Source organism: Somniosus microcephalus, chromosome 11, assembly GCF_052327205.1.
Source record: "Somniosus microcephalus isolate GS21.2 chromosome 11, FLI_Smic_1.0, whole genome shotgun sequence".
In the NCBI taxonomy this organism is placed as follows: Eukaryota; Metazoa; Chordata; class Chondrichthyes; order Squaliformes; family Somniosidae; genus Somniosus; species Somniosus microcephalus.
Genome location: NC_140997.1, coordinates 132226156 through 132253848, shown reverse-complemented (window position 1 = coordinate 132253848; position 27693 = coordinate 132226156). Strand labels below are relative to the sequence as shown.

Below are 27693 nucleotides of genomic sequence, written 5' to 3'. Positions count from 1 at the left end.
TCATTCTTCTAAACTCCAACGAGTATAAGCCCAATCGACCCAATCTCTTCTCATACGTCATTCTTGCCATCCCAGGTATCAGTCTGGTGAATCTTCGCTGCACTCCCTCCATGGCAAGAACATCCTTCCTCAGATAAGGCGACCAAAACTGCACACAACACTCAAGATGTGGTCTCACTAAGGCCCTGTACAACTGCAGCAAGACATCCTTGTTCCTGTACTCGAACCCTCTCGCTACAAAGGTCTACATACCATTTGCCTTCTTAACCGCCTGCTGCACCTGCATGCTTACCTTCAGCGGCTGGTGCACAAGGACATCCAGGTCCCGTTGCACTTCCCCTTCTCCCAATCTATTGCCATTCAGATAATAACCTGCCTTCCTGTTTTTGCCACCAAAGTGGATAACCTCGCATTTATCCACATTATACTGCATCTGCCATGTATCTGCCCAGTCACCCAATGTGTCCAAATCATACTGGAGTTTCTCAGCATCCTCCTCACAGCACACACGCCCACCCAGCTTTGTGTCGTCTGCAAACTTGGAGATATTACATCTAGTTCCCTCATCTAGATCATTAATATATATTGTGAATAGCTGGGGTCCTAGGACCGATCCCTGCGGTACCCCACTAGTCACTGCCCGCCACTCGGAAAAAGACCCGTTTATTCCAACTCTTTGCTTCCCGTCTGCCTACCAGTTTTCTATCCAAGTCAGGACCTTGCCCCCAATCCCATGTGCCTTAACTTTACACGCTAATCTCTTATGCGGGACCTTATCGAAAGCCTTCTGAAAGTCCAAATACACCACATCCACTGGTTCTCCCTTATCTATTCTACCAGTTACATCCTCAAAAAATTCCAGTAGATTAGTCAAGCACGATTTACCTTTTGTAAATCCATGTTGACTTTGTCCGATCCTGTCACTGTTTTCCAAGTGCTCTGCTATTACATCTTTGATAATGGACTCTAGCATTTTCCCCACTACCGATGTCAGGCTTACCGGTCTATAATTCCCCGTTTCCTCTCTACCACCTTTTTTGAATAGTGGGGTAACATTAGCTACCCTCCAATCCATGGGAACTGTTCCAGAGTCTATAGAATTTTGGAAGATGACCAGCAATGCATCTACTATTTCTAGGGCCACTTCCTTAAGTACCCTAGGATGTAGATTATCAGGCCCTGGGGATTTATCGGCTTTCAATCCCGTCAATTTCCCTAACACCATTTCCCTACAAATACTGATTTCTTTCAGTTCCTCCCTCTCATTGGACCCTATGTCCCCCCGACATCTCTGGGAGGTTATTTGTGTCCTCCTTTGTGAAGAAAGAACCAAAGTATGTATTTAATTGGTCTGCCATTTCTTTGTTCCCCATTATAAATTCAGAACTGGTAAAAGTTGGAAATGTAACAGATTTTGCAGGTGCAGAGGCAGGGAAGTGGGGTGGAGGGGTGGGGTGGAAGGAACTTAAGGGACAGTCTGTGCTAGAATGCAAGGCAGTAGTTAAATGTTGCAAATGGGGATGGCAGAATCATAAACAGTTGCCGCCTGAAAAAATGGGGGGGTTATAGTCTGAAAATGTTGAACTCAATGTTGAGTCCAGAAGGCTGTAAAGTGCCTAATCGAAAGATGAGGTGCTGTTCCTTGAGCTTATGTTGAGCTTCATTGGAACAGTGTAAGAGGCCGAGGACAGAGAGGTCAGAGTGGGAGTGGAGCAGAGAATAAAGTGGCAGGCGATCACCCAATCTGCGTTTGGTCTCCCCAATGTAGAGGAGACCGCATCGTGAGCAGCGAATACAGTATACTAAATTGCAAGAAGTACAAGTAAATCGCTGTTTCACCTGGAAGGGGTATTTGGGGCCCTGGACAGTGGGAAGGGAGGAGGTAAAAGGGCAGGTGTTGCATCTCCTGTGCTTGCACAGGAAGGTGCCATGGGGAGGGGAGGGGCTGTTGGGGGTGACTGAGGAGTGGACCAGGGCGTTGCGGAGGGAGCGGTCCCTTCGGACTGCTGAAAGGGGAGGTGAGGGGAAGATGCGTTTGGTGGTGGGATCATGCAGGAGGTGGCGGAAATGGCGGAGGATGATCCATTGAATGTGGAGGCTGGTGGGGTGAAAGGTGAGGACAAGGGGAACCCTGTCGTGGTTCCGGGAGGGAGGGAAAGGGGTGAGAGCAGAAGTGCGGGAAAAGGAACAGATACGGTCGAGGGCCGAGTCAACCACGGTGGAGGGGAATCCAAGGTTGAGGAAAAAGGAAGACATATCGGAAGCACTGGTATGGAAGGTGGCATCATCAGAACAGATGCGGCAGAGACGGAGAAACTGGGAGAATGGAATAGAGTCCTTAGAGGAAGCGGAGTGGGAGGAAGTGTAGTCCAGTTAGCTGTAGGTGTCAGTGGGCTTGTAGTGGATGTTTGTCGATAGCCTATCGCCAGAAATGGAGACAGAGGGGTCAAGAAAGGGAAGAGAAGCGTCGGAGATGGACCATGTGAAGGTGAGGGAAGGATGGGAATTGGAAGCAAAGTGAATGAAATTTTCCAGTTCAGGGCGAGAGCAGGGAACGGAACCAATACAGTAATCAATGTACCAGAGAGGTGAGGGAGGGGACCCGAGTAGGACTGGAACAAAGAATGTTCCACATATCCCATGAAAAGACAGGCATAGCTAGGGCCCATGCGGGTTCCCATAGCAACACCTTTAAGTTGGAGGAAGTGAGTGGAGTCAAAGGAGAAGTTGTTCAATGTGAGAACAAGTTCAGCCAGGCGGAGGAGGGTGGTGGTGGATGGGGACTGGTTGGACCTCTGTTCGAGGAGGAAGTGGAGCGCCCTCAGACCGTCCTGGTGGGGGATGGAGCTGTAGAGGGATTGGACGTCCATAGTGAAAAGGAGGCGGTTGGGGCCAGGAAACTGTTAAAGTGGCGGCGGGCGGCGGAAGAAATCCTCGGATCCCAGTTGATGTTTATTCATTTCATAAATAAATTGCAATGTATATATTGAAAAGACAACACCTGCCAAAGCCGGCCCCAGCTGCCTACTGTGCATTGCTTAGGAAAAGGGGTAAAAGACAAGAGTGATACATGGGAGAGACAAGGCAGCTCAGTCGCAAGTCGGCCCAAGCCTCGATGAAAGTTAACACTGAACAAAAGAGGTTCTTACCTCGAGCGCTGGACGGGGCCGAGTTGATCATCTGCGAGGGAGCAGAATGCGTGGAGCTCAGGCTAGAGGTGGACGGACTTGCCTGGCACGACGACAAAACAGAGACGTTGGTCATGGAGCCTTGGAACTTGGCATTAGCGTAAGCAAGCTGCAGAAAGCAGAGAAAGTGGCAGAAAGAAAAAGCGCTGGAAAACCCGACAAGGGAACGAAATAGCAAGAGGTGAACAGACAGACTCAGAGAGGCTATGGACGGCTCTGACTCTCATCACGAATGGACCGACAGAGAGTCCCGACTGCTTGCTGAACACTGTCTCTGTAATGGAGAAGAGTTTGGCAATTCATTTCACTCCATCCCCAATTTTGTCCCCATCTCTTCTGAAGCCACTGACCTTTGACGGGGTACAGTTTGGTAAGTGCGGGTCACTCCTCTGGTACATCATCCAAGTAGCCATGCATGACCCTAGAGAGTGAGTGTTGGCAGGCTATTCTACCACAGAAGGCACCACCTGTGTTCAATGTTGGTACCCATGTGCTTCCTAGCAGGTGAACTGGATGGAGATCCGAAGCAGGAATCCTGGCTCAATTTTTCCCTCCCTAGCCTAGGGACAGAGAGGTTCTACTGCCTGAGATTAGCTGACTTAGCACAGATTGTAATCAGGCGGATAGGGGAGAGAGTGTTTTTACAAAGTCTTTCTCATCTGTTTACCAAAAACACAGCACGGAATAATTTGTGCTGAAGTGTGTTGCTGTAGATTGTATGATATGGGACGTGATGAAAATGATATGGTTCTTCTCCCTCTGAGCTGGGCGTGACTCAACCACTTAAAGGATTATTAAAAGAACTATGAGATTTCTATTAGTTTAGAGGCACAATGTATTATTGCTTGTTTTCTTTGTCCTTAATGGCAGTTTTTGTGGTGGTTGCTACACAGTGTTTTACTCAAGCACATTTATACTTTAGTTTGGTCACTAAACCAGGCAGATGAAGGGTGCCCAGCTCCTTTTGAACAAACAGTCTTAAAATTGACACACACTACGAAGGTGACAGTCTCACTGTCTATTGTACAACACTTCAACTGTGAAGCCTCTGAAAGCATCAGTCTCAGTCACAACCCCCATCAACAACACTCTGCTATAGTCCTCATTAGTGTCTTACTCCAGTGTGGTCCCTGCTGGGAATATGTTCCATTGCAGTCCCTGTTGGGGATTCGCTCAGTTAGTGTTTCTCTCTATTACAGTTCTTGTCAGAGTTTCACCATGTAACAGTCCTCATTAAGGTTTAGCTTAATTACAGTCCCTCTTGAGGATTTCCTGCATTACCTTCCTTGTTGGGGTTTCGCTCTGTTACAGTCCCCCTTGGGATTTAAGGCCCGTTACAGTTGTACAAGCTCATGTTCTCCAAGCTCCCTTTGTCAAGGAAGAGGAAGCTCTCCTTATTCTGATGGACCACTGTATGAGTGATTTTGTAAAGAATGTCAGATTCTACCTTGTGCTGACTCTGCCATATCTGGTGGGTGCCCAGAAGGAGCTCCATTATTTCCAGCTCTCACACGTTAGTCTATGATTGTGATTACCCTCACACAACAGCTCACTGAGCTGAGCTGGGCTGGGCTACCAAGGGGAGGTTCTTCCCTGTAGAAAAGGAACAAAGCCAATCTGTGCCATTCTTATGCAGCTCCAATCATAGAGCCACAATGCAGAGGCCCAGCACCTGCCATGCCCACTCTAATGGCCCAGAGAAGGCATATGACACAGGGAAAACAAATAAACACAAGAACTGTCGTACCTGCATACGGAAAAGGTCATCGGGGGTTTCTCCAACAAGACCATCTGTGAGGATGACGAGGTTCCCAACCTCACTGGATGTCTGTGAGGATAGTGAGGATGAGGAGTGCCTATTAGAGCCAAGCAGGTTCAGTGGGCTGAGGAGATCAATGAGACAGAATATTACTTTACATTCAGCCAGTCCAGTCCCAGTATTCCCAATGTGACTGCCCCTTGATCCTAAGCAAACACATCACACCCACTCCCACCACAGAACTATCACAGACACTACCCTATCCATTTAATCCCTTCAAAGAAACTTCACTATACATCCTATATGATTCTCAATAGCCAGGCGCACCAACTTGACTTGGTTGGTAGCACCCTTGCCTCTGGTGGGTTCAAGTCCCACTGCAGGCTGACTGAGGAAGTGCTGCATTGTTGGAGGTGTTGTTCTCTGTATTCTGACCAACATTCCTCCGAAACCTGACCCTTCACCTTATTAATGTTTGAGAGAGGTTGCTGTGCACAAAATAGTTTTCACTTTCACTACACAACAGCCACTGCACTTCAAAGTAATTTGTTGTTTAGATGCTTTGACTGTGTAATAAAGTTCTGTATAAATGCATGTTAAGTCCGTGAATGATTGAGACAGGGACCAGCAGGAGTGAAAACAAACAAATCTTTACTGGTAGAAGTCAATAGGGAAAACTAACAAACAGAGGCTCTCTAGCGCCTTTTATACAGGGGTGGTCACTGCCGGTACTGCAGTCTGAGACCAGTTATTCTCTTAAAGGTACATACACAACAATTCCTCCCCTTTTAGATAAACAGTACATAACATTCATTTAACAACTAAATGATAACGAATTACAATCACAATTACTGTTGCTAGATACATTGGTTAAGTTTAAGCAATTATAAGTTCAGTCTTTGAGGAGGCTTCCTGATTCTGTCTGGATAACGCCTCTTTGGGGTATCAGGTTCTTCTGGCAATGTTGCGTCGGGATCAATGTCTTTGTTTGGTTCATCTGCTTCCAATATTACCGGTTCTGCGGTAGCTGCAATTGGAACGTCAATTTCATTACCAGGTGTATCAGATCGTGGTGTGGAGTTGACGTTTTCCAGTGACTCTAGAACCTGGTCAGCATGGCGTCTTACAATGCTCTCCCCAACGTCCACGGTATACATGAGAGGTCCTTGTCGTGTACAAATCGTTCCTGGCTGCCATTTCTCAGTGCGGTAGTCCCGGGCCAAAACTGGTTGACCTATCTTAAAACTCCTGGTCGGCCTTTCATTCATATTCTGAAACTGCCTGTTCTCCACATCTCTTCGGACGTTTGGCTTAACCAAATCCAAGCGGCATCGTAGTCTTCGATTGAAGAACATCATGGCTGGAGTTTGGTTGGTAACCGCATGTGTCGCATTCCGGTAGGCAAACAAGAAGTTGTCCACCTTGTGTTGTAGGGGTATATCTTCATTGCACATTGCCTTGATAGCCTTCTTGAAAGTTTGGACAAACCTCTCGGCCAATCCATTAGTGGCTGGATGATATGGGGCAGATGTGTAATGCTTAACGCCATTGTTCTTTAAGAACCTCCGGAACTCTTCAGACACAAACTGTGGTCCATTGTCAGAGCAAATCTGTTCAGGCAGCCCATTCCTGGCGAATATGGTTCGCAAAACTGTGATAGTTTTTTCCGTGGTGGTTGAGGACATTTTTATTACCTCTGGCCACTTTGAATGTGCATCCACCGCAATTAAAAACATCAAGTCCATGAAGGGACCAGCAAAATCAATGTGCACCCGTTGCCATGGAGATGAGGGCTACTCCCATGGATGCAGAGGAGCTTGTGGTAGGGCGTTTTGGACCTTCTGGCATCCTGCACAGCTCTTGGTCATCTCTTCGATTTCTCTATCGATTCCTGGCCACCACACAAACGCTCTGGCTAAGTTCTTCATTTTTACCCCACCCAGATGACCCTCATGAAGCTCATTGAGTACTCTATCCGTCAACTTAGGTGGAATTACTACTCTGGATCCACACATCAAGGTCCCTCTGCACACTGACAGCTGTTCTCTTCTTGGCAAGAATGCTGGCAGCAGTGGTTCGCCATGTGCTGGCCATCCCTTTGTAATGATATCAGCAAATAGTGATGTTATTTGCCTGTTCGATTATGATGCCTTAACAGCATGATTGCAGGTATTGATTGCTTGTGCCTGACCAGCAGAGGTCATGTGACCAGACAAGCAGGCTGAGAGTTTTTTAGTTTCACTTTAGCTGCAGCTCAAGCATGGTGTGTCCTGAAAAGCTGTATGAATTCTTGAACAAACCTTAGATTAAAAGTCATTCTCTTTTAGAAATGTCTCATCATTGAACCCACAAGGAAATCAATAGATGGTGTTGATACGCTTATCAATTACTTCATAAAAGGTGATGAGTCGAAGAAGAGATGACGAGTCGAAAGAAGAGATGAATAAGGCTTTTATTAGCTAAGAAGAGACCATGCTTCTTCGTGAGTGACTGAACAAGTCTGAACGAAACCCACACAGTGGTGGGTGGAGTCAGCTGAGGCATGCCTCCATACACAGCGCCACCCAGAGGTGGCAATATACAATACAGTGGTTTACCACATTCACCCCTTGTTTAATGTGAAGTCCGGCGGGGTGAAGGGTACTACAAGTTAAGTCTATCAGGAGGCCTTGTCTGACGTCCTGATCGTCGTGGTGGCGGCGGTGGTGTTGCAGCATCCGACGTCGGGTCTGGTGTCTGGGTGGTTGGCGAAGATTCCTGGGGCTTTGGCATGCCGTCTGCAGGGGTTGGGTTGGGAGGGGTGGTGGGGGATAACAGTGGTAAGGGGGATAACGGTGGTAAGGGGGATAACGGTGGTAATTCAGGGGTACCCGAGGGTGCGAGATCTCGTATGGAGACCGTGTCCTCCCGCCCGTCTGGGTATGTCACCCAGGCATACTGGGGGTTGGCGTGTAGGAGGTGCACCCGCTCGACCAGGGGGTCCGTTTTATGCGTCCTCACGTGCCTCCGCAGTAGGACGGGCCCAGGAGAAGTCAACCATGCCGGTAGCGAGGTTCCCGATGTAGACTTCCGGGGGAAAACGAACATTTTCTCATGAGGGGTCGCATTAGTGGCAGTACAAAGCAGTGACCGAATGGAGTGGAGCGCTGCAGGGAGGACCTCCTGCCAGCGGGAGGTCGGAAGGCCCTTAGATTTTAGTGCTAAGAGGACTGCCTTCCAAACCGTCGCGTTCTCCCTTTCCACCTGGCCGTTCCCCCGGGGGTTGTAACTGGTGGTCCTGCTCGTGGCGATACCTCTTGTTAGCAGGTACTGCCGAAGTTCGTCGCTCATGAACGATGAGCCCCTGTCGCTATGTATATAGCTGGGGAACCCGAACAGAGCGAAGATGTCATTCAGACACTTGATGACCGTGGTACTGGTCATGTCTGGGCAAGGGATGGCAAAGGGGAAACGGGAGTACTCATCAACTATGTTGAGGAAGTACACATTGCGGTCAGCGGAGGGGAGGGGCCCTTTAAAATCGACGCTCAGGCGTTCGAAGGGGCGGGTGGCCTTGATCAGGCGTGCTCTGTCCGGCCTATAGAAGTGCGGTTTGCACTCGGCGCAGATTTGGCAGCTCTTGGTCATGGTCCTGACCTCCTCGATGGAGTAGGGCAGGTTACGGGATTTGATAAAATGGAAAAACCTGGTGACCCCCGGGTGGCAGAGGTCATTGTGGAGGGACTGCAGCCTATCACTCTGTGCGTTGGCGCATGTACCACGTGATAGGGCATCTGGGGGCTCATTGAGTTTCCCTGGCCGATACAAGATATCATAATTGTAGGTGGAGAGTTCGATTCTCCACCTCAAGATCTTGTCGTTCTTGATTTTACCCCTCTGCTTATTATTAAACATAAAAGCTACTGAACGCTGGTCAGTGAGCAGGGTAAATCGTTTCCCGGCCAGGTAATGCCTCCAGTGACGCACCGCTTCTACAATAGCCTGGGCCTCCTTTTCGACGGAGGAGTGTCTCGTCTCGGGGCCCTGGAGGGTCCTTGAGAAAAAGGCCACGGGTCTGCCCGCCTGGTTAAGGGTCGCGGCTAGGGCGAAGTCGGAGGCATCGCTCTCCACTTGGAAGGGGATGGACTCATCCATCGCGTGCATTGCGGCCTTCGCGATATCGTTCTTGATAAGAGTGAAGGCTGCACACGCCTCTGGTGTCAGGGGGAAGGAGGTGGCTTTGATGAGGGGCCTGGCTTTGTCTGCATAGAGGGGCACCCACTGGGCGTAGTAGGAGAAAAACCCCAGGCATCTCTTCAGTGCTTTTTGGCAGTGGGGAAGGGGTAGCTCCATTAGGGGGCGCATTCTGTCGGGGTCGGGCCCGATGACTCCGTTCTCCACCACGCAGCCGAGGATGGCCAGGCGCTTGGTGTGAAACATACATTTTTCCTTATTGTACGTTAGGTTCAGCCGTTGGGCCGTACGGAGGAAATTTGCTAGATTAACGTCGTGGTCCTGCTGGTCGTGGCCGCAGATGGTGACGTTATCCAAATAGGGGAAGGTTGCCCGCAGCGCGTTCTGGTCAACCATTCGGTCCATCTCCCTTTGGAAGACCGAAACCCCGTTGGTGACGCCGAAGGGGACCCTAAGGAAGTGGTAGAGGCGGCCGTTTGCCTCGAAGGCAGTATACTGGCGGTCCTCATGGCGGATGGGCAGCTGGTGGTACGCTGACTTAAGGTCGATGGTGGAGAATACTTTGTATTGCGCAATCTGATTGACCATATCAGATATGCGAGGGAGGGGGTACGCGTCCAGCTGGGTGTACCGGTTTATGGTTTGGCTGTAGTCGATTACCATGCGGCGTTTTGCAGTGGTTTTAACGACTACAACCTGGGCTCGCCAGGGGCTAGTGCTACCTTCGATAATGCCCTCCTTCAATAGCCGCTCCACCTCAGAGCTGATAAAAGCTCTGTCCCCGGCACTGTACCGCCTGCTTTTGGTAGCGATGGGTTTACAGTCGCGGGTGAGGTTAGCGAACAGGGGAGGGGGGGGGACTTTTAATGTGGAAAGGCTGCAGGTGGTTTGCAGCGGGCGATTTAAAAGTTGTTGGTTGCAGACTGTGAGTGGGGGGAGGGGTCCACCGTATGCTAGTGTGACACTCTTAAGGTGGCACTGAAAATCCAACCCTAGCAGGACGGCAGCGCAAAGACGGGGCAGGACTAGCAGTTTAAATTTTTTATATTCAGTGCCCCCTACTGACAGGGTCACCACACAGTAGCCGCTGATGTCCATTGACTGAGACTTGGACGCCATAGAAATGCGATGGTGCGTTGGCAGAATCGTGAGGGAGTGGCTACGTACCGTGTCGGGGTGGACGAAACTCTCTGTGCTCCCGCTGTCGATCAGGCAACTGGTGGCGCGGCCGTTTACCGCGATATCCATCATGGAGCTGGATAGATGGTGAGGGAGGGCTTGATCCAGCGTCACGGAGGCCAGTATGTGGCTTAGTGAGTCACTATAGTCATCCGCCGAGACGGTGGTCGGTTCCGGTGACGAAATGGCGGTTGAGTGCGTTGGATACGATAGCGGCGGATGCCATGCGGCCGGGGGTACACAAAATGGCGGATAAGATGGCTGCTCCCACGGCCCGCACGCTGCGCTGCTGGCTGGCTTCCCCTTGCAGGCGTTAGCGTAATGGCCTTTCTTCCCGCAGCCCGAGCAGGTAGCTGTCTTAGCTGGGCAGTGCGCTCTGGGATGTTTTAACTGGCCACAGAAATAGCATTTTTGGGCCTGGTTACTGGGCATCGAAGCAGTTCTTACCGGAGGCTGCTGTCTCGGTTGGGTCGCTGCAGCGGTTGGTGCCGGGGGCGGCGGTCCCGTGTCCCACGGTTTCGATTGCCATGTCTCGGCGCCGTTACAGGGGTATGCCTCGAGGTTTCGGTGGGCCTCCTCTAACGAGAGCGCAAGGGCAATGGCCGTCTTCAGGTCGGGTTCCTTGCTTTCTAGCAGTCTCTGCCGGGTGTGGTCTGACTGGAGGCCCCTGACGAAGGCATCACAGGCGAGTCCCTGCGCGTGCTCCACAGCCGTTACCGCTTTACAATCGCAGTCTCTGCAGAGTGCCAGTAGCGCCCGTGCAAATGCCCCTACCGATTCTCCCGGTTGCTGCCTGCGGGATCCCAAGAGGTGTCGGGCGTAAATTGTGTTCACTGGGCGCGTATATTGCCCTTTTAGTAGCTCGAGGGCCGCCACGTACGTATTAGAGTCCCGGATTAGCATATATACTTGATGGCTCACCTGGGCGGTCAAAATTTTCAGTTTGTGATCCTCCTCTGTAACCTGTGAGATTGCGAGGAAGGATTCAAAGCAGCTCAGCCAGTGTTCAAACTTGGCTGATGCACCCACCTCTTGAGGGTCGAGGTCCAGGCGTGGTGGTCTGAGGGCTCTCAGCAATGTCTGCTGTATCCGTTGCTGTTGTTGCTCCTCAGGTGTCGCCATTTAACTTTTAGCTAATAAAATTGATACGCTTATCAATTACTTCATAAAAGGTGATGAGTCGAAGAAGAGATGACGAGTCGAAAGAAGAGATGAATAAGGCTTTTATTAGCTAAGAAGAGACCATGCTTCTTCGTGAGTGACTGAACAAGTCTGAACGAAACCCACACAGTGGTGGGTGGAGTCAGCTGAGGCATGCCTCCATACACAGCGCCACCCAGAGGTGGCAATATACAATACAGTGGTTTACCACAGGTGTCAGAAGTGGCTGAAAGAGAGGGACTGAAAGCCATGAAGAGAAAAAATCTGAAGTTAGCAACTCGATGGGACAGTGAAAGGAGTTGTGGCAAGTAAGTGAAATCAGCTCTCCACATATGAGCAAGCCAGAAGAGAACATCGTTGCTTACCATTAGAGAATAGCTAACTAAGTGAAAAATGGAAGGTTTACTCCCACCGGCGACGCTTCAGTTGTCAGGTAATGTGGCTGAAAATTGGAGAAGGTTCAAACAACGTTTAGAGTTGTATTTAGCGGCAATCGGAGCTGACGAGAAAAGCGATAAACAGAAATCGTCCGTGTTCTTACATGTAGTGGGTGATGCAGCGCTGGAGGTGTATAATAATTTCATATTTGCCGTTGATGGAGACAAAATGAAGCTAGATAAAATAATGGAACAGTTTGAGGCCTACTGCATACCTAAACGCAACGTGACCTTTGAGAGGCACAAATTTTTCACGTGTACAGAAAACGGGCGAGACTATTGATCAGTATGTGACTGAACTGAGAAACCGAAGCAAATCGTGTGAATTTGGGGGACTGACAGACTCGCTGATAAAAGACAGACTGGTGTGTGGTATTCCAGATAATGGTCTAAGGGAAAGACTGCTACGAGAGCAAGATCTAGACCTGGGAAAAGCCATAGCACTGTGTAGGGCTACAGAGACTGTGAAGTTGCAGGCAAAGGAGCTGTTCAGTGACAGTAGCTGCAACGTGGATGCAGTGAGAAAGAACGGATACAAACCGTTTAACAAAGAGAGCGCCAATGTGAAAAAAGAGGCGTGGCCAGCAAACGAAAATGAAAGGGACAATCGGAAGTCATGTAGTCGATGCGGTACACAGCATCCACCAAGAAAGTGTCCAGCATATGGTAAAACATGCAATAGATGCAACAAAAACAACCATTATGCCCGTTGCTGTAAGAACCAAGCGCAACAAAGCAAGGTCCATACAGTAGATGAAAGCGAGATAGAGGAATTCTATGTAGATGTGGTGTCTGAAAACAAAAAAGAAGAGACTGGATGTTGACACTAAAAGTGAACGACATACATATTCCATTTAAATTGGATACTGGAGCACAAGTTAATGTGATATCAGAGACTGATTTTAAGAGAATTAGACCCAGACCAAAGTTACATGGAATACAAGTGAAAGTGACCGGATACTCAGGTACTGATATACCAGTGAAAGGAAAATGCATTGTCAAAGTAACACACAAGGACAGAGAGCACACGTTAGCATTAATCGTGGTGCCAAAGGATGTGCAAGCCATACTAGGTTTAAAAGCCTGTGAGAGACTGAACCTGGTAAAGAGAGTCCTCGTTGTGGAAAGCGAAGGAGAGACAGTCTATGATGAACTCATGAAAGAGTACAAAGACCTATTTAAGGGTCTAGGCTGCATTCCAGGAGAACACACGATCAGAGTAGATAAAAGTATGACACCGGTCATACATCCATGCAGAAAAGTTCCGTTTGCTCTTCAAAAGCAACTGAAGGCAGTGTTGGACAGGATGGAAAGCCTGAACGTGATTCAGAAGATAGATGAGCCAACTGAGTGGGTGAGTTCCCTCGTCGTAGTGGACAAAAAGAATGGAAAGCTCAGAATTTGCCTGGATCCAAGAGATCTAAACAGAGCAATAAAGAGAGAGCACTTCAAGCTTCCTACACGTGAGGAAATCATGGCACAGTTTGCAAATGCAAAATATTTCAGCAAGTTAGATGCATCATCAGGATTTTGGCAGATAAAGCTGGACGAAGCAAGTTCAAGACTGTGCACGTTCAACACTCCATCTGGCAGATACAGATTCCTAAGGTTACCATTTGGCATTGCCTCAGCTCCTGAAGTGTATCACAAGACTATCCATATGATCTATGAGCACCTGGAGGGAGTTGATACATCAATGGATGACATCATAGTATGGGGAACCACGAGAACTGAGCATGACGAGAGACTGAAAAAAGTGCTGGAAGCAACAAGGAAAACAAACCTGAAGCTGAATAGAGAGAAATGCCAGCTCAGGGTGACAGAACTGACATTCGTGGGAGATATCCTTAGCAGTGAGGGCATCAGACCAGATCCCAGAAAGGTGTCCGCCATTGAGAATATGCCAAGGCTACAATGCAAAAAAGACGTGCAGAGGTTTAATGGAATGATCAACTACATGGGTAAATTCATATCCAACCTCTCAGAAAAAATAGCGCCACTGAGAAGACTAACTGAAAAGAACATAGAATGGGAATGGAATCATGAGCATGAGAAGTCATGGAGCGATCTAAAGAAACTGCTCACAGAGGAACCAGTTCTGAGGTTTTATGACCCAGCGAGACCCATCAAGATATCATCAGATGCATCACAGAGTGGGCTCGGTGCCGTTCTTCTGCAACAATATGACTACTGGCAACCTATTGCATATGCATCGCGCTCAATGACAGACGCGGAGACGCGATATGCTCAAATAGAAAAGGAGCTGCTCAGCATCACATATGCCTGTGAAAGATTTCACCAGTTTGTGGCACGACAAGCAATCAGTGTAGAGACTGACCATAAGCCCTTGATTGCATTGTTCCAAAAGCCACTGAATAGCTGTCCACTTAGAATACAAAGAATGATGATCAGGCTGCAACGCTATACACTGAATGTTGCATACACACCGGGTAAGCTGATGTATGCAGCAGACACGTTGTCCAGAGCTGTTGACCCAAGTGAGCCCGCAAACACCACAATGGATGAAAAAGTGAACGCCTACGTGGACATGATCACAAGTGCACTGCCCATAGCAGATGCAAAAATGGAGCTCATAAAGACTGAGACAAACAAAGATGAAACAATGAGACAACTGAGAAAAAGCATCTTGGATGGATGGCCCAACATGAAGCAAGACTGCTCACCTGACATGGCAGAGTACTGGAACTGCAGGGCGGAACTATCAGTGGTCGAAGACATCATCTACAAAGGAAGTAAAATAGTTATCCCAAAGAGTCTGAGAAAAGAGATGCTAAAAAAGATCCATGGAGGACATCTGGGAATCGAAAAGTGTAAGAAAAGAGCACGAGAGGTGATGTACTGGCCACGAATCAACCAAGGTGTGACAAATGAGGTGTCAAACTGCACAATATGCCTGAAATATCGAGCAAGCAATCCGGTAGAACCACTAAAGCCACACCCAGCACCAGACAGACCTTACCAGAAGGTAGGCGCTGACCTATTCATATGTCAAGGGAAGGACTATCTTGTCGTCACAGACTATTACTCCCTGTATCCAGAGGTTTGTAGACTGTACACCACCACTGCAGAAGCTGTGATAAGAAGTATGAAAGCCATATTCTCCAGACATGGCGTGGCAAGCGAGGTCTTCACAGACAACGGACCCCAGTTTAACAATGCAAATTTCCGACACTTTGCCAAAGAGTGGGACTTTGTCCACACAACGTCAAGTCCTCACTATCCACAGTCCAATGGACTAGTGGAAAAATCGGTCCAGACAGTGAAAAGACTGATGTACAAGGCAAAAGACAGTGGAACTGACTTCTACCAAAGCATGCTTGTATACCGCACAACGCCGCTCGAGTGTGGTATGTTACCAGCCCAACTCCTGATGGGACGTCGGCTAAGGTCAAACCTACCCATCCCGGAGAACCTCCTGAAAACAAAAGAGGGGGAGAAAGTGAGGAAGTTCAAAGAACAACAGAAAGAAAAGCAAAAGTATTACTATGACAGAGGAACACAAAACCTACCTGAACTCCACACTGGTGACCAAGTAAGGTTGAAAGACAAAACAAACACATGGACTCAGAAGGGAACTGTCCTGAGTGAAGTTCAACCAAGATCATACACCATTCAGACAGATGAGGGTGCTGTTCTGAGAAGAAATCGTCGAGATCTTCTCATGGGACCAGCCACAGCAGGTCAAGAGACTGATACTGTTGAACAACCTGATCACACAGCTGAGAACACATCATCTGAGGCAACAACTCAGATTCAAGGACAATCAATCAGAAAATCCTCAAGACACGTGAAGCCTCCTGAGAGACTCATTGAGCAAATTTAAGGACTATTGTTATAGAAGGAAGTAATGTTATCTTATTCTTTCTTCAAGTTCTAGTGTATTGACATATTTCATGTGAACACACAAAGCAAGGTTAAAAAACCTTGATCATGATAATGATAATGTAAGTTCATTAAGTGTTAGTTAAAATGCAGATTAATACAAAGAAAACATATTTAGTTAAAAGTAAAATACTTTTGTTTTAAGAAAGGGAGATGTAATGATATCAGCAAATAGTGATGTTATTTGCCTGTTCGATTATGATGCCTTAATAGCATGATTGCAGGTATTGATTGCTTGTGCCTGACCAGCAGAGGTCATGTGACCAGACAAGCAGGCTGAGAGTTTTTTAGTTTTACTTTAGCTGCAGCTCAAGCATGGTGTGTCCTGAAAAGCTGTATGAATTCTTGAACAAACCTTAGATTAAAAGTCATTCTCTTTTAGAAATGTCTCATCATTGAACCCACAAGGAAATCAATACACCCTTCACCGTTAAATCATAGACCCGTGATAGTGTCGGGTCATTCCGTGTTTCGTTTTCTATGTTTGCATTCGTCACAGGGAGACATTCGACTATGGTCGAGTGGAAGAACTCCACTGGATCCACTGCAAGGTCTTCTTCCACCGTCGGCAACGGTAGGCGTGACAATCCATCAGCATTTCCATGCTGTTTAGTTCCTTTGTACTCGATGTCATATTGGTGTGCCCCTAGGAAAAGGGACCATCTCTGCAGCCGTTGTGCCGTCATTATCGGTACGCCCTTCTGAGGGTTGAAAATGGAGACAAGAGGTTGATGATCGGTTAGTAGAGTAAATTTTTGACCGTGCAGGTAGTGATTGAACTTCTTCACCCCCCACACTAGGCTGAGGGCCTCTCTGTCAATCTGAGCGTAGTTACGCTCGGCAGAAGTTAACGAGCGTGACGCAAAAGCTATTGGCCTCTCTAACCCATCAAGGAACTTATGTGACAGTACCGCCCCAATGCCGTAGGGAGACGCATCACACGCCAGTCTTATCGGCAGTGCTGGGTTGTAGTGAGCCAATACTTCCCTTGAAGTGATTAAGTCCTTACTCTTCTGAAAAGCACGCTTACAATCATCGCTCCATTTCCATGCTACCCCCGTTCGTAGCAGGGCGTTCAGTGGGTGCAAAATTGTCGACAAATTCGGCAAAAACTTATGATAGTAATTCACCAACCCGAGGAATGACCTCAGTTGCGACACATTTTCAGGCGCTCGGGCCTTAACAACCGCTTCAATTTTGTCAGGGGACTTATGCAACCACTCTTCATCAATCACGTGGCCACAATACGATATCTCTTTCTTAAAAAATTCGCACTTGGGGCGGTTGGCTCGCAGCCCATGTTCCCGTAGTCTAGTGAGCACCTGTTCTAGGTTGTTAAGGTGTTCACTGTCATCTTCACCTGTTACAAGGATGTCGTCCAAGTAACACTGAGTCCCCGGAATCCCTTGCAGGACTTGTTCCATCGCTCTTTGCCATATCGCCGGAGCCGATGCTGCTCCGAATACCAATCGATGATACTGGTGAGATACTTCCTAGAGGACTCTTCAACCTCCATCTGCAAATATGCTTGTGCTAGGTCAATTTTTGTAAAACGCTTCCCTCCAGACAGTGAGGCGAAGATGTCTTCTATCCTTGGAAGAGGATATTGTACTGTGTGAAGGACAGGGTTCACCGTCACCTTGAAATCCCCACAGATGCGAATCTTCCTTGGCTCTCCGGACTTATTGCTTAACATTTTCTTCATGACAGGAACGATGGGTGTCGCCCACTCGCTCCAGTCGACCTTAGACAACACGCCCGCCTTCTCCAGATTCTCCAGCTCTGCCTCGACGGCTGGGAGAATTGCATATGGTACCGGTCTTGCTTTGAAAAACTTGGGAACTGCATTCTCTTCTATTTTTATCGAGGCGGTTACGCCTTTAAGCGTGCCCAGTTCTTGTTGAAATACCTCTTTGGCGTTAGCTAAGATTGTTGACAATCGTCCAGGAGTGACGTCTTCATCTTTTTTACCGTCCACCGTCATTGCATGAATGGAATGCCAATCCAAGTTTATCTTCCTGATCCATTCCCGTCCCAATAACGGTGGTCCACCATTTGGCAGTATGTAGAGATACAATTTCCGTATTTTCTTGCCATTGTACTCGACAGGCACCCTTATTTTTCCTCTGGGGTATACTTTTTGCCCCGTATACGTCGTCAAGACGATGGATGTCTCTCTCAAGGGTATGTGTGAAAATAGCCGCTCGTAGTCTCGTCGATTCATGACGGTTAGCGCTGATCCTGTATCCAATTCCATTTTAACTTGGGACCCTGCTATCGTGAGGGTGACCCAAATGGTTCGGTGATCCTCTTTTGCGATTACATTGTGAAGTTTGAGACAGCTTAGTCTCCTGTTCTCGGATTCACTATCGTCATCTGGTCTTCGGAACTACTGTCTGTCATCTTTTGTATTTTCTTGTACGGTTCCTTAGTAGCCTTTTTGTTGTCGCTGGTCTTCTTCCCAGACCTGCAAACTCGTGCAATGTGTCCAATCTTCCCGCATTGTCTGCATATTTTGTCTTTGGGCCAGCAGTCCTTCTGGTCATGGTTAGTTCTGCCGCAGCGATAACATTTTGCAAATCCCCATGTCATTTCGTGGGTGCCGTATTCCTGTGGTTTTTGTTGAATTTCTGCAGCTCCCCTGGCTGCTGCTTCATACGATACTGCCACGCTGAAAGCCTTATCTAGCGTCAGCTCTTTTTCTGAGAGTAACTTCTTCTGTGTTCCTTCACTCAGGAGTCCACAGACAAATTTGTCCCGTAGGGTATCTGCCAGTCCTGCTCCGAACTGGCAGTGCTTTGATAGCTTGCATAGTTCCGTAAGATACTCAGCATTGCTCTCATCTTTGTGCTGAGTTCTCCTGTGGAATTTAAATCTTTCTGCTATCAACAGCGGTGCAGGGTTTAGGTGTTCCTGTAGGACAGCAACAATTTCGTTAAAACTCTTCGCCTTCGGTTTGGCTGGAGTAATCCGGTCCCACAATAGGCCGTACGTTCTAGCGCCCATTAAGTTTAGCAATATCAATGCCTTTTTCCCCTCCGCTATTTCGTTTGCCTCAAAATATACCTCGACTCTTTCCATATACGTGGTCCAGTCCTCTAATGTATTATCAAAAGCAGTGATACAGCCAGTCTTCGGCATCTTGCAAATCTAAAATGGCGCCTCCCGCGCTTTGCCTTCTTCCCCGATTTAACAAAATGGCGCCTCCCGCGCTTTGCCTTCTTCCCCGCTGTTGTTTGCGCTGCTTTCCACGGTTTCTTGAGCGTTAATTGATTCCCTCCCTCTTCTTAGGTCCGAACACTGCCCGGCTTCGAAGCACCGGCCGCGCCCTGTGTGCTCCACCCTCTCTCTCTCTCTCTTTGCCTCCCGACTCGCTGCCCGGCCCCGTTGAAAAGCCACCCGATCGAGCTTCAGCCCACCGCAGCCCAGGAAGGATCAGAGCACTACCTGCCACCAGCCCGACTAGCTGGGAAGGCACAGACTGGTGAACCGAACCTGGCTCTTGACAGTCTCTCCTGCAAGTTTTCAAACCGATGATTGACGGTCGACGCCCGTTTCTCGGGTTTCTTTGGACTCAATTTTTTTTCTTTCTTCTGGCTCCGACCTTCAACAACGTCGTCTGAGGTGCTGCCGAGTTGCAGGTAAGTTCGTTTCTTACTCGTCGCCAGTGTTAAGTCCGTGAATGATTGAGACACGGACCAGCAGGAGTGAAAACAAACAAATCTTTACTGGTGGAAGTCAATAGGGAAAACTAACAAACAGAGGCTCTCTAGCGCCTTTTATACAGGGGTGGTCACTGCCGGTACTGCAGTCTGAGACCAGTTATTCTCTTAAAGGTACATACACAACAATGCATGTCGTTCTTTCTCTCTAAGCAACTGAACCCAATTATCACACTTCATTCCTGACTAGTTGCCCTCCACAGATGATAACCCATATGCTCAGCAACATGGGACCCATTGTGGGTCCTGGGTATCCTGCTGAAAATTCCAGTTAGGACCAGTGAAGATCTGATCAATCAATGTATATATCAGTTGGTATCAATTTCAGAATGCACTATAAAGCTGTCACGAGCATAAATCAAAACAACTTTGAACGTCCTCCATGCTCAAAAGGTGCGGAGATAATAGTGGTAGGGATAAGCGAGAGCACAGGGTCCAATGTGACAATATCATGACAGTCCAAATTGTGTTAATTATGCAAATTAGGTCATCAACAGAGCCACCACTGGAGCCCACAAGAACATTTCCTCTCTTCTCCCTTCCTCTCCAAATATGCTTGCGCTGGGGTACAGTTCCAAGGATGTTGGCTGCCCTTAATACCGTCCCCAACTGCTTATATTTCACATGCGAGCGTAGAGATCAGTATAGCAGTATCACCAGGCTATTTTTTCCATGGAGGTATCACAGCTGAGCCCGATCCTGTTCTTACTCGCAATTCACACATACACACTTTCAAAAAGGGGTCAGTGGACAGCAATCAGGACAGTGGACTTTGTTCCTGGATTAAGAGAGCCATCAGCCAATGAGGTTAAATGTGCTACTCCAACTGAGATCAGATAACTCAGCACAGGCACAGTCAAACACCCACCTGAACGTTAAACTAATGACCTTTAGGGAAGGAAACATGCTGCCCATACCCAGTCTGGCCTATACGCTACTCCAGTCACACACTTAAGTGGTTGACTCTTAACTGCCCTCTGAAGTGGCCAAGCAAGCAACTCATTTGTATCAAACCAGCAATTAGAGATGGGCAGTAAATGCCTGCCTTACCAGTGATGCCCACATCTCAAGAATGAAAGAACGACTTGCACTTATATAGCGCCTCTCATGACCTCAGCATGTCCCAAAGCGCCTTACAACCAATGAAGTACTTTTGAAGGAAATGCAGGAATTCTTTTTCAAACAGTGCTTAGATATTTAGCCACAGACTGGTAATTTTCACACAGTGAATATAAACACTTACCTGTATCTGCATACGAGCTGGGCACCAGTCTCACTTACCTGTGTCTGTGTACAAACTGGGCACCAGTCTCACTTACCTGTGTCTGTGTACAAACTGGGCACCAGTCTCACTTACCTGTGTCTGTGTACAAACTGGCCACCAGTCTCACTTACCTGTGTCTGTGTACAAACTGGGCACCAGTCTCACTTACCTGTGTTTGTGTACAAACTGGCCACCAGTCTCACTTACCTGTGTCTGTGTACAAACTGGGCACCAGTCTCACTTACCTGTGTTTGTGTACAAACTGGCCACCAGTCTCACTTACCTGTGTCTGTGTACAAGCTTGATACTCTCTGGACTCATCGGATTATGATTGGACATGAGACTGCCACGTGGTGTGCTGGAAACAGAGCAAGCAGGACTGATCTTGTCCATTCCAGGAAGATCCTATATGGGAAGATGGAAACCTCAGTGAGCTTAGCATTTGTGTGTGGCTGGTATCATAAGGTTCCTATTGCTGAAAGGTATTTATATAGATGAGTGACATCTCTACAATTCACTACGTATTGCTCATAGCAGCCTGAGCTCATACTGCAACATCACCACAAGGAAGCTGCCATGGCATCACAGCCAGCTCCCCACTAGGACATTAGTGGGACACAGCTCTTTCTTGGCGCACCATAGATCTTCCAGTTGCTTGGCCGAGTGGTCATTCGTCTGTGAGGCTGGACAGTGAGTGTCAGCAGGCTATTCTGTCCATGCTCGATCCTGTCCCTGCCTGATCCACACATATGGGGGCCGATTTTCATCTGACACATGTAAGTCAGCTCTAAATAGTTAAAATCCCATCAGAGTGCTAGTAGCGCTCTGGTTTCCTGTATAAGCATATTTCACACGAGTCACCGATTCAAGCGAATACTCAGACAGATCTAGGGAGCACAGGAGTGATGGAAGAAGAAAACTGCATGCAATGACATTTAAAGGAATGGGGTCAACTAAAGAGGAGTGTCACAATAAGGAGAGAACATTTCAGAAAGCTTTTGGAAAGCCTCAAAAGTCATCTCAGCCCAGTACCTACTTTTGCCAAGGCTGAAGGGACAGGGGCCGAATAAATTGCAATCATAAATGACAGGATAGGGTATCCTAGGTGCAGGCTCAAGTCTGCAGGCAAGTGACTGGGCAACCCTGCACCTGACCCCCTATTCAATGGCTGATGAAGTGTTAATGAGGAGGATAGCTCCTGTCTCACTGCAGTACTGTCCCCATGGGTCTGCACTGCAGTTTGCCTGCAAGGAGCTGCAGCCACGTTTTGGGCTACAGCTGACCATTACTGGCACTGTATGTGCCAGTCCTATTTTGCATGGAACCTCTCTGCTGGGCCCTGAGAACAGTTTCCCACGGTCGTTGCCACAATGTCAGTAAATATATTTGGTGGCATCACGGTGGGTGCGATTGATCAGGCTTTGCTGCCATGCCTTCTTCCATGCAGTACCACAAAAAGGTGTGTTTGGGGTGCTTTTAAGGAACAATACAGCATAACTGCTGGTCAGGCATCCACATGTCTCAGTAATGCCATCATTGACTGCTGTTGCAGCTTCCTTTGGGAAGCGGAACCGCCACTACATCTACTAAGGCAAGATAATTTCATCTCTGCCTGCTGATGTGAGTGCGTGGGTGCTGGCAGAATTACAGAGCACCTCGAATGCAGCCTGACCTGCCTGGCATCCCGCTGTAGGTCCTAATCTGACAAACATGTCAGATAGGTGCATTCCCATTGGGAAACTCACTGGCGCTAGTAATGGTGCTAGGGGCAAAAAATTCATTAATTAGAACAACTGGCACAAAAGTTTTTGAGACTAAGTGCCAGCTGGAATATTCCAATGCTCTCTTGGCCCACCTCCCACCTTCCACCCTCCGTAAACTTAAGCTCCTCCAAAACTGCCCGTATCCTAACTCGCACCAAGTCCTATTCAGTCATCACCCCTGGGCCCACTGACCCACATTGGCCCCTGGTCCGGCAAAGTCTTGAATTTAAAAGTCTCATCCTTGTGTGAGAAAGTAGTGAGAACAGTAGTGCAAAATGATCTTGGTTCGGAAGATTAAGATGTAGAATCAGTTTGGGTGGACATAAGAAACAGAAAGGGAAAGAAGTCATTTGTGGGAATCTATAGGCCCCCTAACAGTAGCTATCCTATAGGACAAAGTATAAATCAAGAAATAATGGGGGCTTGTAACAAAGGTACTGCAATAATCATGGGCAATTTTAATCTTCATAATCGATTGGACAAGTCAAATTGGCAAAGGTAGCCTTGAGGATGAGTTCATAGAGTGTAATTGGGATGGTTTCTAAGAACAATACGTTGTGGAACCAACCAGGGAACAGGCTATTTTGGATTTGGTAATGTGTAATGAGACAGGATTAATTAATGATCTAATAGTAAGGTATCCTCTGGGGAAGAGTGATCATAACATGATAGAATTTCACATTCAGTTTGAGGGTGAGAAACTTGGGTTTGAAACTACTGTCTTAAACTTAAATAAAGGCAATTACAAAGGTATGAAGACAGAGTTGGCTAAAGTGGACTGGGAAAATAGATTAAATGGTAAGACGGTAGATAAGCAGTGGCAGACATTTAAGGAGATATTTCGTAACTCTCAACAAAGATATATTCCAGTAAGAAAGAAAGGCTCAACGAGAAGGATGAACCATCCATGGATAACTAAGAAAGTTAAGGAGGGTAGCAAATTGAAAGAAAAGGCATACAATGTTGCGAAGATTAGTGGTAGGCCAGAAGATTGGGACATTTTTAGAAACCAGCAAAGGATGACTAAAAAAGTTATAAAGAGGGAGAAAATAGATTATGAGCGTAAACTAGCAAGAAATGTAAAAACAGATAGTAAGAGCTTCTACAAGTATATAAAAAAGAAGAGAATAGCTAAAGTAAACATTGGTCCCTTAGAGGGTGAGACTGGGGAATTAATCATGGGAAACAGGAAAATGGCAGAGACTTTGAACAAATATTTTGTATCTGTCTTCACGGTAGAAGACACTTAAAGCATCCCAATAATAGTAGATAATCAAGGGGCAAAAGGGAGGGAGGAACTTAAAACAATCACTATCACTAGAGAAAAAGTACTAGGCAAACTAATGGGACTAAAGGTTGACAAGTCCCCTGGATCTGATGGCCTGCATCCTAGGGTCTTAAAAGAACTGGCTGCAGAGACAGTGGATGCATTGGTTGTAATATTCCCAAATTGCCTAGATTCTGGAAAGGTCCTAGCGGATTGGAAAACCGCAAATGTAACGCCCCTATTCAAGAAAGGAGGGAGACATAAAGCAGGAAACTATAGGCCGGTTAGCTTAACATCTGTCATTGGGAAAATGCTGGAATCCATTATTAAGGGAGTAGTAGCAGGACATTTAGAGAATCACAATACAATCAAGCAGAGTCAACATGGTTTTATGAAAGGGAAATCATGTTTGACAAATTTATTAACGTTATTTGAGGATGTAATGAGCAGGGTGGATTAAGGGGAACCAGTAGATGTAGTGTATTTGGATTTCCAAAAGGCATTCGATAAGGTGCCACATAAAAGGTTACTGCACAAGATGTGAGCTCATGGTGTTGGGGGTAATATATTAGCATGGATAGAGGATTGGCTAACAAACAGAAAACAAGAGTCGGGATAAATGGGTCATTTTCAGGTTGGCAAACTGTAACGAGCAGGGTGCCACAGGGATCAGTGCTGGGACCTCAACTATTTACAATCTATATTAATGACTTGGATGAAGGGACCGAGTGTACTGTAGCCAAATTTTCTGACGATACAAAGATAGGTGGGAAAGCAAGTTGTGTGGCCACAAAGGGCTGGATTTTGATACTGGAGGCGTGTAGGAGGCGGGACTACAACTTTTGGGGTTGTAGTCCCACCTTCATCGAGTTGTGGCCATCCCACACGATTTTCACTTGATTGATCTTGTTGATCCCTAAAATAGGGATTAGGTTAAAAACTGCCTGTTAACTACCTGTTAACAGGCAGTTAATTGGCACTAATCACCTTCCCGCCTCAGGGAGGCGGCTCCCAGCACAGGTCGGGTATCTGCCTCCTTTGAAACTGGCATGGAGACAGGTTGGTGGCGGGATGAGTTCATGCCCCCCGATTTCGCGATTTTAACCCCCCACACGCCTCCAATCCCGCCTCCATGGCCCAATGAAAATCCTGCCCAAAGAGTCTGAAAAGGGATATAGATAGGTTAAGCGAGTGGGCAAAAATTTGGCAGATGGAGTATAATGTGGGAAAATGTGAGGTTATCCACTTTGGTAGGAAGAATAGAAAAGCAAAATATTATTTAAATGGCGAGAGACTACAGAATGCTGCGGTACAGAAGGATCTGGGTGTCCTCGTACATGAAACACAAAAAGTTAGCTTGCAGGTACAGCAAATAATTAGGAAGACAAATGGAATGTTGGCCTTTATTGCAAGGGGGATGGAGTATAAAAGTAGGGTGTCTTACTACATCTGTACAGGGCGTTCGTGAGACCCCACCTGGAGTACTGCGTACAGTTTTGGTCACCTTATTTAAGGAGGGATATACTTGCATTGGAGGCTGTTCAGAGAAAGTTCACGAGGTTGATTCCTGAGATGAAAGGGTTGTCTTATGAGGAAAGGTTGAGCAGGTTGGGCCTATACTCATTGGAGTTTAGAAGAATGAGAGGTGATCTTATTGAAGCATATAAGATTCTGAGGGGGCTTGACAGGGTAGATGCTTTTTTATTATTCGTTTAAGGGATGTGGGCGTCGCTGGCAAGGCCAGCATTTACTGCCCACCCCAAATTTCCCTTGAGAAGGTGGTGGTGAGCTGCCTTCTTGAACCGCTACAGTCTCTGTGGTGAAGGTACTCCCACAGTGCTGTTAGGTAGGGACTTCAAGGATTTTGACCCAGCGACGATGAAGGATCGGCGATATACTTCTAAGTCAGGATGGTGTATGACTTGGAGGGTAACTTGGAAGTGGTGGTGTTCCCATGCACCTGCTGCCCTTGTTCTTCTAGGTGGAAGAGGTCATGGGTTTGGGAGGTGCTGCCGAAGAAGCCTTGGCAAGTTGCTGCAGTGCATCTTGTAGATGGTACACACTGTAGCCATGGTAGGGAGGGAGTGAATGTTTAAGGTGGTGGATGGGGTACCAAATCAAGCGGGCTGCTTTGTCCTGGATTGTGTCGAGCTTCTTGAGTGTTGTTGGAGCTGCACTCATCCAGGCAAGTGGAGAGTATTCCATCACACTCCTTACTTGTGCCTTGTAGATGCTGGAAAGGCTTTGGGGAGTCAGGAGGTGAGACACTCGCCGCAGAATACCTAGCTTCTGACCTGCTCTTGCTGCCACATTATTTATGAGAGGATGTTTCCCCTCGTGGGGGATCTAAAACTAGGGGTCATAGTTTCAGGATAAGGGGTCGCCCATTTAAGATGGAGATGAGGAGGAATTTCTTCTCTCAGAGGGCTGTGAATCTTTGGAATTCTCTACCCCAGAGAGCTGTGGAGGCTGAATCAGTGAATATATTGAAGGCGGAGATAGACAGATATTTGAGCTACAGGGGAGTCAAGGGTTATGGGGAACTGGCAGTAAAGTGGAGTTGAGGCCAAGATCAGATAAGCCATGATCTTACTGAATGGCGGAGCAGCCTCGAGGGGCTGAATGGCCTACTCCTGCTCCTATTTCTTATGTTCATTGTGTTCAAATCCCTCCACGGCCTCATCCACTTCCTATCTCTGTAACTTCTTCCAGCTTTATAACCCTCCGAGATCTCTGCGCCTCCTCCACTTCTGACCTCTTGCGCATCCCCGATTTCCATCGCTCCACCATTGGCAGCCGTGCTTCAGCTGCCTAGGCTCTAAACTCTGGAATTCCCCCCCTAAACTTCTCCACCTCTCTCTTCTCCTTTAAGACGCTCCTTAAAACCTATTTCTTTGACTATGCTTTTGGTCACCTGTCCTAATATCTCATGTGGTTCGGTGCCAAATTTTGTTTGATAACGCTCTTGTGAAGTGCCTTGAGACTATGTTAAAGGCTCTATATAAATGCAAGTTGTTGTTGGAAAAAATATAGAAAAGCAGGCCAGATCTGGTCTAAACAACAATAACTTGCATTTATATTGTGCCTTTAACGTAGACCAACTACCCATGGTGCTTCACAGAGGTGTAATCAGACAAACATGGACGCCGAGCCAAAGAGATATTAAGAGGGGTGACCAAAAGCTTGGCCACAGAGTTGGGTTTTAAGGAGGGTCTTAAAGGAGGAGAGGGAGGTGGCGAGGTGGAGGGGTTTAGGGAGGGAATTCCAGAGTGAGGGGCCGATACGGCTGAAGGTACGGCCACCAAAAGCGGGGCAAAGGGAGCGCGGGGTGAGAAACTCAGCTCAGGTCAAGTAGGACGGCGAGACTGTGAACAGTCTGCTTTAGTCTGAGACAATGGCCGGGGCAGGGGATAGAATCAGTAGAGAGGTACAGAGCTTGTGACAGGGCTTAAGATGCTTCTTCCCAGTGTTTAACTGGAGGAAATTGTGGATCATCCAGGACTGGATGTCGAACAAGCAGTCTGACAACACAGAGCTCGTGGAGGGGTCTAGAGAGGTGGTGGAGAAGTAGAGCTTGGTGACATCAGCATAAATGTGGAAACTGATCCCATGTCTGTGGATGATTTCGCCAAGGGGCAGCATCTAGATGTGGAAGCAGAAGGGGCCAAGGATAGATCCTTGGAGAACTCCGGAGGTAACAGTGCTGGGACAGGAAGAGAAGCCATGTTGGAGATGCTATGTCTACAACTGGATAGTTAAGTGTGGAACCAAGTGAGGACCATCCCAATGAGCTGGACAATGGAGGAAACGCATTGAAGGAGGATGGTGTGGTCGACCATGTCAAAGGCTGTAGAAAAGTCGAGGAGGGCAAGGGAGG

General features: G+C 47.6%; 1 protein-coding gene across 6 annotated transcripts in view; it reads right to left on the bottom strand.

Moving 5' to 3' along the window:
- The window catches only part of dock3 (dedicator of cytokinesis 3), a 1512713-nt gene that overhangs the window by 61352 nt on the left and 1423668 nt on the right, over window positions 1-27693 (bottom strand). For all 6 annotated transcript variants that reach the window (XM_086001262.1, XM_086001257.1, XM_086001258.1 and 3 more), the window contains 3 exons: window positions 21070-21191; window positions 4936-5071; window positions 3150-3297 (listed from right to left, as the gene is read on the bottom strand). In XM_086001262.1, coding sequence (XP_085857388.1) covers window positions 3150-3297; window positions 4936-5071; window positions 21070-21191 — 406 coding nt within the window. The remainder of the gene's footprint in view (window positions 1-3149; window positions 3298-4935; window positions 5072-21069; window positions 21192-27693) is intronic.